This window comes from Eptatretus burgeri, chromosome 2, assembly GCF_056783735.1.
Source record: "Eptatretus burgeri isolate ZD-2024b chromosome 2, Ebu_testis_v1, whole genome shotgun sequence".
In the NCBI taxonomy this organism is placed as follows: domain Eukaryota; kingdom Metazoa; phylum Chordata; class Myxini; order Myxiniformes; family Myxinidae; genus Eptatretus; species Eptatretus burgeri.
The window spans coordinates 25,759,748-25,772,355 of NC_140962.1; the positions used below are offsets into that span (position 1 = coordinate 25,759,748).

Here is a 12,608-nt window from a genome sequence, read left to right on the forward strand (position 1 = left end):
TCTCATGGCCCTACTAAAAAAATAGCGGAAAATACTAATTCTTTCACAAATCATCATCATCAATCGTTTTTTCAGTCAATCTCATTCGAGCAATCCTCACATTTACACAAAGCAGTACAAATGAGACTCTTTTTTTTCAGGCAGGAGCAGTTGGCCGACTTGCACGAGCCATGGCAGCCACACTTTACGAGCTCCCAGACAGCCTGGGGTGCTGGTGTGCCAAGGCATTTGATCAGAAGATATCCACCTTCAGGATTAATTTCTCATCTATTCTGTTCAAGTGGAGGTAGCATGCACGACCGTTTGAAAAATGTACGACTCGTCCCACATTGACATATAGTTATCTCGCAGAATGTGGTGGAGCAGAGTCCCCTGAGTTGGAGAGAGCTTCTCACCCTCAAGGTTTTTATTTAGTTTGCATAATAGCTCCCACGAAAGAGCAAGGAGAGTCTCTTGGCGACTACTCGTAGAATGGACTTTGCAGATGAATCTTTCAATTGGGAGATGCATACTTCTCTGGAATAAATGTCTTCTTGCTTTTGACATCCAGGAGCGTCAAGTATGAACGTGTCTTTTCGCAAGTTCTCAAATGTTTACACGATTGCATCATTGTGGAACAATGAGAGAGGCAGAAACCCAAGTTTTTTGTTTGGTTTTTGACATGCAATTCATTTTTCATCCGAGTCTGTGCCAGTGAAATGGTGCAGGCCAACTAAGCACCTTGAATTTTCAAGTCTGATTGCTGTTACTTGATCGCGCACATCAATTGCTCTGTATTTTGCTCCCTTCCCAGTCATGACACACAGTTTTGTGTATATACCCAAGTGGCCATTTGCTGCCGGGTCAATGAGAAGAATAAGAATAAACCAATGTCACCCCCAGGGTGACCCGTATCTTGCCAAAAGGTGACCACGTGTGACTTCTTTAAGGTCACACTGAGGTGAACAGAGCTGCTATCCACCAGGAGCGACTCCTTGAGGAATATCTGCCTACGAGAGATTCCGATGAGAATCGTTCTACAGAGTAACCATGAAAAATATGTGTTTGCCTCATAACGTCACCAAATGACGTCATAATGTCTCAAGCTTGACATATCTAGAAAGCACTCATCGAGGTGTTCAATTTGAGGTACTACACGATATGGTTCCTAAAACTTGAAAATTTGACCTTGGGGTCAAATATGTTTGACCTCAGGCGCTAACCATGAAGGTCAAGGCCAATCGCCACCAAAAATTAATCAGCTGAGCGCCAGACCATGAACTATATTCCCATGAAGTTTGAAGACGATCCCATCAAAATTACTCAAAAATATGGGTTTCGTCGACTCCCCTGATTTGCGACAAAGTGACCTTGACCTTTGACCTTGACCTTCAAAATTTTATGCGCTGAAAGGGACCTCTATAGGCCTCTGATATGCGAAGTTACAAAAATTTCCAATGATAACTGTGCTCTGCAGAATTTTTTATATGTGATTACAGACAAACAAAAAAAACCAAAAAAATAAAAAAAAACTTCGTTTTGGCAAGATAATAAAACATACAAGCTGACGAACATATCTTGCAAAAACGAATAAGAACGTCGGTATTTGGAGAACAGACATCAATAGGCTTGAGTTTTGACTCGCACAATATTGAGCACGTGTCGGGGAATCATTGTATCAGTATCCTCGTGGGCGTGATTCATCATATTCTTCCCGTTGGGCGCCCTGCCGGTTTGACTTGATCATGTCCCGAGATGACACCACCAGGTCCTGCTTGGATTCTCTGAATGCCTCCAGGAGAGCCTCACTCAGGAACTCAGTGAGCGTTCTTTTGTTTTTGAATTTGAGAGGAGTTATTTTTGAGATTGAAGAGGAGTTTGTTGAGAGGCTCTCCATCCAAGTCACCCTCTTGGTTGATTGCAACCAAACTTCCACGCAGGATGTTCTGCCCATATGCAGTATCTTCCAAGAAGTCGATGTTGTCAATGGCGAAATATATGGACTTGCTCTTCTTTACAAATCGAGGCAGAGCATAGCCACCCATCACCTTCATTCGCTTTACAACCCCACGTTCCACCCTCTTCTCAAGATTCAACACACTGTCATAAGAACTACCAAAGTGCAGGTAAGTGGACTGTTATCACTAATTTTCTTGTGAATAGTAAGAGGTCGACCCAATGACGATGTGCTTCAGCTCTTTAAACAAAACCTGCATCATTATTTGACTTGTGATTTACTTGATGGTCAATCTTCACATTGTGTAAAAAATAAATAAATAAGTAAACCTGAGATAAAACGTCAACGGTTTTGCGGGCATCAGCGTTCTGTTGACCTGCAATACTGTTTGCACAATGACCAAACAACACCAGGAGTACATGAGGACAATCAAAATCATCTCGCTTGTCTTTGAACTTCCATGAATCTCTGTGCTCAATACTTCCTTTTGCAATGTACGAGATGATTTCACAATATCATCAATTACAGCATTGGTATCCTGCTTTATGGCATAATCATCAGCATCTCCAACAGATTGGGAAAGCATCATATTTTCACTCTCGTTGTGACATGGAGGCTGCACAAACTCCATATTTGGTACGTGCTTTAAAATCAACAAATCACAAGAAATATCTGAAGACTCGTAGTATTTTCACGCAACATTGCAGCACACTCATAGTTTATATCAGTCATGCTCAGCACAGCCTCGTCCTCTGAGAGGGAAGATTTGATGCACACGATTAGCTGAATGTTGGAGATACGCTACCTAATTTCCAAGATCAGTTTTGGTCTCATTGTCCACAGGAAGGGCATGTGTCTCTTCTTGCACACAGCTCAAGTGATACTATTTTTTTTCTGTGCTGAGGCATTACCAGGGTCATTCAGACGAGACAAACATGTTCCAATACAGTCGTCGGTTGTTCGAAGCTTTATATCTAAAAACGTTTGTCCTCTTTACCCTCATATCGACAAGGGGGGGAAAAATGTTGTTGTTTTTTTCCTGAGGTTTCACACCACAAACTCTGTGGACAAGCACGATCATCAGACACCGATAGCCGACCAACTTTAGGTGAACCTGTCACGCTAGTTGGAGAACAGAGCCTCCTTTTTTCTGCTCGTTCAACTCAGTTTGTGTACCACTTGTTTCCTACAACGTGCATGATACTTGAACAAGCTCAGTTCAGCATGCAATCAGCTTTCCATATGGTTAGCAAGTGGCTTGAGATGAAGTTCACCAAATGCAACACATTTCTCAATATTCCTTGATCAAGAGTATCTTGTCAGGCATGAGGTGGTCAGGAGATCCTCCTTATTTACATACAGTATATGACACGTCAGTAAAATATCACATTCTTCTTGATTTCTGTGATTTCTTCAAATGAGACTTTGTAGACAATTACAGAGGATTAGAGATAATTAATCCACCAAGTTTTCTGAAGATCTGGAAAAAAAAGTATCGCATTGCAGTTATTAGTAAAAAAAAATGTACGTTTTTGTGTATGACCTTGACCCTGTATGGCCTTGGAACATGTCTCGATCGATTGGGCATCCGAAAAACTAAGTTGCCATCGATCGTCTCAATCGGATCATGCATTGCTGTAATATACCCATTTCCACATCAACATAGCCGTATAAAGGTCAAGGTCTTAAATGGGTCACCTGATCCTCTTAATATGGTCGAAAAAATTGTCACCTTCCATATTAGTGTTTCTTACATCCGAGAGATGTGATATCCACCCCTAACTCTGTTTGGACATCAAACTCTTATGGGGGCTAATCATGGGGACATGGTCAACCTCTCATGAGGAGGAATCATACTGTGTATAATTTGGCTTGTGTACTTGTCTGTCTGTTTGTGAGACAAAGTGCTTTGAAACTTGGTGGTTGTATTCAGGGTGTGCATGGAAATGTTCTACTAAGTTGGGATGGTTACCTCCAACTTAGACCTCCTCTCCCTCTCCCCCTTGCCACTCTCGTATGGCACGTGTTTCTCATGGTTTAGAACTTTGCATCCCCACTGACTTCTTCCCAAACATGAGTTGTTTTTGGACCCGTTTCTGATTTCTGCATTGAATCTTGTGTCTCGTGATTGCTCGATTGTTTCCACACTTGCTGCAATATCCAACACTTTAATGCTGTGATTGTCAAAAGTCAAGTTTTCATGTTGTCAATGCTTGCAAGAGTTGTAACAGTTGTTTGCATGCAAACATGTTCCACGTCCTCTTTAGTTTTTGCTTCACATGAACATGCCATTGCATGACAGTAACACATCACTGAACTAGAACGGCACTTAGTGGAGCACCTACTTTCACCAGGCTAAACAGTTTACGTTTTGTAACCCACTGATAGACATCAGTGGGATACATCAGTGATAGACCCAAAGACATCCTGACTGTTTGTCTTTGTCACACACCAAAATCGAATCGGCTTGTTCTTGTCACCTCCCCAACTCATCCACCAAGTTGTGTCATGATCCGTCAACTGTTTGAGACATCATGAGCTATATCGTATATCGTTTTTGGCTCCATCTCTCAATGGTCAAGAATCACTTTGGAAATTAAAAAAAAAAAATTATATTACCCAGATCCGAATCTTCAGAAAAATCGAATCGGTTCTTCCTTTCAAACACACCCAACCTGTCCACCAAATTTCGGCCTAATCCGTCCATAACTTTTTTAGATATTCTGCTCCCAGATAAACAGACAGGGGTGAAAACTTTACCTCCGTCCACCTTCGGTGGCATGGCGGAGGTAATTATATTGCAAATTGTCCTGAAACCTTGAGTGAGTTAGAAAGGGAAAATCCAAAATATTCATTATATAAATGTATGTCCCATTGTACTTCCTCACAGCACATAACACACTGTTCATTGTTATGTTGGAAATATTCAGAACGCTTTGTGCATCTGTGACGGCACTTCACGCAGCACAGGGTTGGGTTGTGTGGTGTGGTGTGTGTATGTGCGCATGCCCATGTGCAGCCCTTTGCACCTGACGATGTGCACCATCAGGCACAAAGGGTTGCCGAGAATTTCATTGGCCAGGTTTGCACAATCCTGGACGGGTCGCCACTCCGACGCAGGATTTTCAAATGGCTCGCTTTTTCCCACAGCTTGTACTCATTCTGCCGACTGACGAAGTATGACAGGCTGAGTCAACCCATCTGGTGTTATCTTAGCATGGCAGTGGCTTGAACTCAGGACATTAAGATCTTAAGCCAACCACCTTAACTGTTCAGCCATCACCAGGTGTGTGTATGTACATGCGTGCCACGACATGTATGTGTTTTTACTTTCATATTATTTTGTTTTTATTGCAGGTGGATGAAGCCCTGACACCAGAGGAACGCCACTTGAACAAAATGCAGCAAAATGGTTATGAGAACCCAACATACAAGTTCTACGAAGGGCTCCATAACTAGTTGGTCTGTCTGCTCTTGGTAGTCTCAATCACAACCTTTAGAATTGCTCCTCCCTGCTTCTCTTGCCATTATTTCCTCCTCCTTTTTCATCCTCATTCATTTCATTCCATTCCCCCAAGCCCTCTATCATTTTCCACATTCTGATCTATCTCGCTCATTTTGGTCGTGAACTGGTGCTTTGAAATGTGCTTTACAATTATTTTTGCTTCCTACGGGGCACTGTTTTAGTGCTATTCCAACTCCAAAATGTTGGGAGATGAGAACATTGATTTGTTTTTCCCCATCTCAGCAATCATGCACTTTTGCATCGGTGATATTGAACACTCCCTGACACATGCAACTCTAAAACTCGACAAATCAACATGAGGTAACGTATTTGAATAGCAGTGCTCCGCAAATTTTAGTTTGAAATGAAAGCTAAGCATACTGCGGTTTCTGTATGTAGCTGTGCATTACAACTTGTTGGGCCACCATGAATTGCATCTACCGGAATGCTTTGACACTACAATTAGTCGATTAACAGAAGCATCTCTTTCGGAGTCAGATTGCGGATCATTCATATTATGCTGTACGTCCCAACATGAATCAACACTATTTGAAGTATACATTGCTTCAAGCGGAAAACGATGGTGGATTATCGTCCGACTCGTGCCACTCGAGCATTGGATAGAAGCCACTTTGAGAGACGACTGGGAAATTTTCTTGACAGACATTTTGCGATTGGAATAATTGAACATGATTTTAAATTTTCACAAGATTAAAGTTCATGGCTTGATAAACGATAAACAAAACTTGCCACCTACTTACGTACGCTGACTATCCTTTTTTTGTCTTATTGTTAATGTTTTTTGTTTGGTATTTGTATGGAGTATGAATAAATGTCCATGACGGAATAAGTCAGTCACAAAAAGTAATGTTTGCTACATCTGCAGAAAGTAGACATTAAAAGATACCGAATATATATAATATGTGCAGGTCTGCAGTCGTTTGTCAATATGCTTGTTGCTCTCAGAAATGTGAAACTGAGAAGTTGTTCGTGAAGATACGCTGCTGGTTTTGTGCAATTATTGGCAAATGCACCTCGGCAAAGAGAATTAAAATACCATATATCGATCAAAATATGCATGCTTTCAACGGCACCTTGCCCGAAGTTTCTGCTCGATTTCATTGAAACGGGTAAAACCAATTATGCTCATTTGGCGAATTACTTGGGCGTTCCTTTATTTAATTTTTTTGCTGTTCTTTTGCAAATCCTCAGCATCAACTCATTTTGAATCGACATTACTAATTGATATCCTGCAGGTTAAATTGGCGGTTTAGGCTTGTGCGCCCTGTTATCCTGAAACAAATTTGACCTAATTAGCATTACAAATTATTAATGAATGCTGTCGCTATTTTGGGGTGCTCATGTCATCCCTTGCAACAAAGTATATTTACTGCTTGTAGCTTAACTCAGTTATGAAAGTCCCTTGAAATCACTTTTGATAGCTTTGCAATAATTAACACATAAGTGGGTGTTTACTGTTTAGTCCGTGAATCGAAGCAAAACGTGATAACTTCGTGTTGCCTTTCTTTGGAAAATGTTTCCACTTTCAAAAAACAACCTTGATGAAGATCTATGGGGCAAACACTGATGGCCAATGACATGTGTTGAATGTAGAAATGTTTCCCAGGCAATTAACTTTCATTGTCTTTCAAACCAAACAAAAAGCAAACTATGTCAATGGCTTGGTTCATTAAAGTAGACATCTGTGATTCAATGAGCAAAGCAACTCATGGGCTCGTCAGGGGGCCCACTTGGAAGCTCTGTAGGTCAAGATAGTCTGAGAGGATCACCTAAAGCTTCAGTCGGATATTGGGCAATCCATTTTGTACATTATGAGACTTGTAACAGCTCTTTGAATTTCCATCTACAGTTCATTGAGGTTGTATGTAAACCTCTTCCACTCATTCTTCAGTTTTCTTTCTTTCCTTTTTTGATCAGACGTTTGATAAAACACTTCCGAATCCTAACATCTTCCATCCAAAATCCTAAAAACAGTCAACCATTCTAAGCTTCTTTTTTCTTTTTTTCTTTTTTGTACCATTGTTGATGTATTCAATGTATGCATTTTTAGTATCACTGTCAATGTATTAACTTTCTGAAAAATTATGTGGAGTTGAATTTAAAAGTGTCTTATTTTCATAGCACATTGTCGAAATGATCACCGATCAATGAATATGCTCCATTAAATTTCACATCCTGACAAAGATTTTTGTCAGGATACTTCAATTTCACAGCCGCATTTATGATATGAACAGCACGCACATATCCTGTCCATTGACCTTGCATGCTGATGGCAGGTACTGTAGGCCTACATGCCGTAATACTACCAAAACAAGTGTTACAGACAGGCTCAGAAGATTTTCAATCAAGACACAATTACAATTAATGGCGAGTCATTTCATCAAGGCAAAGCTTTCGTCTTCAATAGCTGCATATAATTTTTTGAAGATGTACACACCCTGGTGTTCAATTCCCAAACCCAAATTTCATTGGTGAAGTTTTGAGTTGTTTTTATTTTCGAGCTCACGTTCCCACAATTGCTTTCAACACGCATTACTCTCTGTTCAATGATGGTAAGATTGGATGACAAATGATGGTGAGCTGAGCCAGCACACCTCGTACTAAATAGAGCCTTGTTCTTCCCACTGTGAACGATGAGTGACCTATATTGAATTGTTGATGCTGATTGGTTCGTTTGTTGTGCTCCTCTTTGTGGAGCTAAGCTTGATGATAATTCTGCCCAGTCCATGGCCTATCTCTGCTTTCTTCTTTCTATCGTTCTGCTGCCTTCCTTTTCACCCATCTTACGTCATCTTCCTCTCCTTCATTTTTCTGTCGCTTGCATTCTTCCATGTTTGTTGGCTTTCTTTTTTAATTTTTCTCCAACCTTTGTTTCATCGACGTTTCAACAACTCTCCCAATCTCTTTCCGCCCTTGCTTAGTGTAGTCTATGTATGACAGTTTTATAACTACAGTAATGGTGGTGGTGGTGGTGGTGGTGATTATGATGATAGGAATCGTGATAGATTTGCATTGTCATTTTGTGGGGTCGGGTCAAAGGGGGAAGAAGTTTTGTTTGGCCGGGTCGGTATTTTGTGGTGTGGGGTTGTAGGTTAGTTGGTGACTTTCAGGAGCCTGCAATGCTTGATAGCACTATCAGCGTTACGATCCTGTCACGCTGGATGATCAACTGCTTCATTCTACTGTAACTTAAGCGATCAAAATAAATAAATTAGCCCATCTATGCCAGATTGTACTTTTGCTTTAGCCAAACTTTTGTTGATGATTTGTGTGTTTGTCCCTTGCTGAAACGAGCGAACACATTTGCAATTAGCTTTGATGACACTAATCTCTCCCCACTGAAGCGCATGTGCAGATGTACCCGGGACATGACCGTCTGTCCAAATGTGTTGTGTTTGATGTTTGTCCCATTCAAGGGATGCTATGCACAGGTGGAATGAACGGAATGGAAAAGATGGGAAAATAGAATGTGATAATTTTTTTTTCTTCCCCGTATGGTTGGGAGTGCTTTTCCTTTCAAATTCCTTATTATTTACTATTTCTATTATTATTATTATTATTATTGTTTTTCTTATTTGTTTTATTTTCTATTGTTCTCAGAAGGGTTTAATTGTACCCACTTGAATTGCTCTGTCTTTTTGATGTTTCCAAATGCAAAAATAAAGGTAGCTTTTCCTTTGGGTTGAATTCTTCCCTTGGCTTGTTGTGTTTTGTTTAAACGTGAATAATTATGCCTGTTGAGTCACAGTGATTCTTGCCCAAGTTATTCCAAGATTGCAATGCGCACATGTAATTCAGTGGAGAAGCGGAGCTGAGAACACTGAAATTACATCTGTGTGCAGAGGTTGCTGACAGGGTAAAACTGGGGTTTTGCCACAGCCAGTGGGTTCAAGTTCAACTCCATCCCACTTGAATTATTTTTAAATGAAATGCTTTCACGTCATCCACCCCACGATGTGAAAAAGTTTACAAATTGCAACTTCAATTGGACAATTAAAACACATGAAAAGTGATGCATCCCCTTCCTTTTTCCACCAGCTGTCCACTTCCTTCTCTCATCCTTCCTCCATATCCTCACTTCATCCTTCCTCCATAGCCTCATCACATGCTTCCTACCACGTCCTCGCCACATCCGACCTTCCTTCCACATCCCCGCCACATCCGACCTTCCTTTCGCGTACGACCTTCCTTTCGCGTCTGATCTTCCTTTTGCGTCCGACCGTCCTTTCGCGTCCGACCTTCCTTTCGCGCCCGACCTTCCTTTCGTGTCCGACCTTCCTTTCGCATCCTCGCCATGTCCGACCTTCCTTCCACGTCCTTCCTTCCTTCCTTCCTTCCACGTCCTCGCCATGTCCGACCTTCCTTCCACGTCCTCGCCACGTCCGACCTTCCTTCCACGTCCTCGCCACGTCCAACCTTCCTTCCACGTCCTCGCCACGTCCAACCTTCCTTCCGCGTCCTCGCCACGTCCGACCTTCCTTCCGCGTCCTCGCCACGTCCGACCTTCCTTTTGCGTCCGACCCTCCTTTCGCGTCCGACCCTCCTTTCGCGTCCGACCTTCCTTTCGCGCCCGACCTTCCTTTCGCGTCCGACCTTCCTTTCGCATCCTCGCCATGTCCGACCTTGCTTCCGCGTCCTTCCTTCCACGTCCTCGCCACGTCTGACCTTCCTTCCGCGTCCTCGCCACGTCCGACCTTCCTTCCACATCCTCGCCACATCCAACCTTCCTTCCGTGTCCTCGCCACGTCCGACCTTCCTTTTGCGTCCGACCCTCCTTTCACGTCCGACCTTCCTTTCGCGCCCGACCTTCCTTTCGCGTCCGACCTTCCTTTCGCATCCTCGCCATGTCAGACCTTGCTTCCGCGTCCTTCCTTCCTTCCTTCCACGTCCTCGCCACGTCTGACCTTCCTTCCACGTCCTCGCCACGTCTGACCTTCCTTCCACGTCCTCGCCACGTCCGACCTTCCTTCCACGTCCTCGCCACGTCCAACCTTCCTTCCGCGTCCTCGCCACGTCCGACCTTCCTTCCATCCTTCCATGTCCGACCTTCCTTCCACGTCCTCGCCACGTCCTCCTTCCTTCCGCGTCCTCGCCAAGTCCTCCCTTCCTTCTGTGTCCTCGCCACGTCCCATCTTCCTTCCGCGTCCTCACCACGTCTATCGTCCCTTCCATGTCCTCCCATCCCTCCCCCCCTCCTTTTTGTTCTGTCATCCTTCCTTTGTGGCATTCAGTTTTGAAATTGTGCACAAATGGTTCGATAATTAGACTTGTACATTTTGTATATCGGAGTTGCTAATTCTTGATAATTCTGCCTATTCATGGAATGCAAAGCAATTTGTATATACCTTATGAAAGATTGTTTGAAAAGCAAAATGTAATAGAAATCAATTTGCAAAAATCTTGATATGATTTGAGGGGTTTTTGTTTTTTTTGTTGCTGAAGTGTTGGTGACAACGTGCCACCTCTTGAAATACCGTGCCATCGTTCACGTCCATCCACGGGATGGTGCACAATGATTTGTTGTATTGCATGGGAAACACCGGGGTGATAGTTTATAATTGGGTCGAAATTCCAACCCAGGTGGGGCAGTTCAGATGGGAATGCACATACTTTCTGATTCTGCTCGTCTTCAATAATAGAGTGGTTTGGTTTGTTGACAAATGTTTAATTAAAGGATACCTTCATAAAGGGTAGTTAGGTTCTGCATCACCCAGTGATGGGTTATGCTGTTTCTTCAAAATGGGAATTAACACCATGCCATCTATATTCAGCAGTGGATGTTTCATCGTGTCAGCCTAGACTGCTGCCATGCACTCGGTGGACACAGGTGGAAGACAAAGTTCAACACTCAAGATGACATACCGTTCATGAATTTATCAAACGTTTCAAGAGCTAAATTTTGGGGAAAAAAAAAAAAAAAACGTTCCAACGAAACACCTGCAGAATCAAGTGTCACCTGGTGAGGAAATCCTTTGTCCACGTGTTGTACTTATTGACGCAATGGGACATGTTTCGAAAATCCATGGTGGGAATCTTACATTTGACAAACTCTGATCACGTTTTTTTCAATCGATGCTTCATGTTGAACAGGGAAGTAACAGAATCAATGTGGTCTTCCATGTTTGCAGAGACAAATCATGTCTGCCTGAACGTGTGAGCCATGGTTCAAAAGAAAGTGCAACCTTCGATCAAATAAGACCAGACCACAAAAATTGGAGCTGGCTGCTGGTATGCACGGATGGTAAGAAGAAGCTAACAAAGTTGTTTTTGCAGTGAATTGGAAACCAGAGGAGAGAAAAACTTGGTGACAAAGCCATGTTGTTCATGCGTGGTGACCAATGCATCAAACTTGTAAAGGTTGTCAAGACATTGGTGTTCTCAAATCCAACTCAGAAGAGGTCTGGCATTCCTGATCCCATTGAAGAACATCAGACAACTTGCATTCAGCTGTTGGCCTGTTCCAACATCGAGGACAATGAAGAGCTGCAATCGGACACACGCCTGGTGTTGGTGTAACAGTTATGGTGGTGGGCATGGGATCCTCAGGTCCTGAGTTCAAATCCTGCTCTGCTGTTGAATTAATACCAGGTATGGTTGATTCAGCCTCTCATCCTTCTGAAGTACCAGCTTTCTGGGATGATTGAGCCATTCGAGTATTCTGCGTCGGAGTGGCAACCCGTCCAGGATTGTGTCTAAGAGCCCAGGAGACTGCTTTGGCAGCACCGATGCTCTGTACAGAGTATGGATGGAATAGGACACACTATTCGAGTGATGATGATGACATTTTTCTGTTTCTGGAAATCCACTTGTCCTTAAGTGGCACATTTCAAGATGAAGTCTCGGCATGTATAATCTGTATCTTACAAAGTGATCATATTGTGTAGAAAGAAAGTCATTTGATTGTCCAAATCTTTTCCTCCATTAGATACATAATGTTTGAATAAATTTGTATCCTGAAAGCCTTAATTTTAAATCTAACTGCTGCTCAAGTGCTGATGTCGTTGATATTTGTACATGTTCCGTGTCTTCAATCTGAGCCCACATATATGCAGCAGTGGTCCAATTGAGGCTGGACAACCTTTACTTTTGAATGCAAAGAAACATGGAAATTAAAGTTGAGCTCGAAAATGCCTCTGTACGAAATGA

At 42.6% G+C, this 12,608-nt stretch overlaps 1 protein-coding gene across 2 annotated transcripts in view; it reads left to right on the forward strand.

Moving 5' to 3' along the window:
* Nucleotides 1-9,154, forward strand: part of LOC147031643 (amyloid-beta precursor protein-like) — a 143,221-nt gene extending 134,067 nt beyond the window's left edge. For both annotated transcript variants that reach the window (XM_085866215.1, XM_085866220.1), the window contains one exon: nucleotides 5,294-9,154. In XM_085866215.1, coding sequence (XP_085722341.1) covers nucleotides 5,294-5,395 — 102 coding nt within the window. In that variant the 3' untranslated portion in view covers nucleotides 5,396-9,154. The remainder of the gene's footprint in view (nucleotides 1-5,293) is intronic.
* The last annotated feature ends 3,454 nt before the right edge of the window (nucleotides 9,155-12,608 follow it).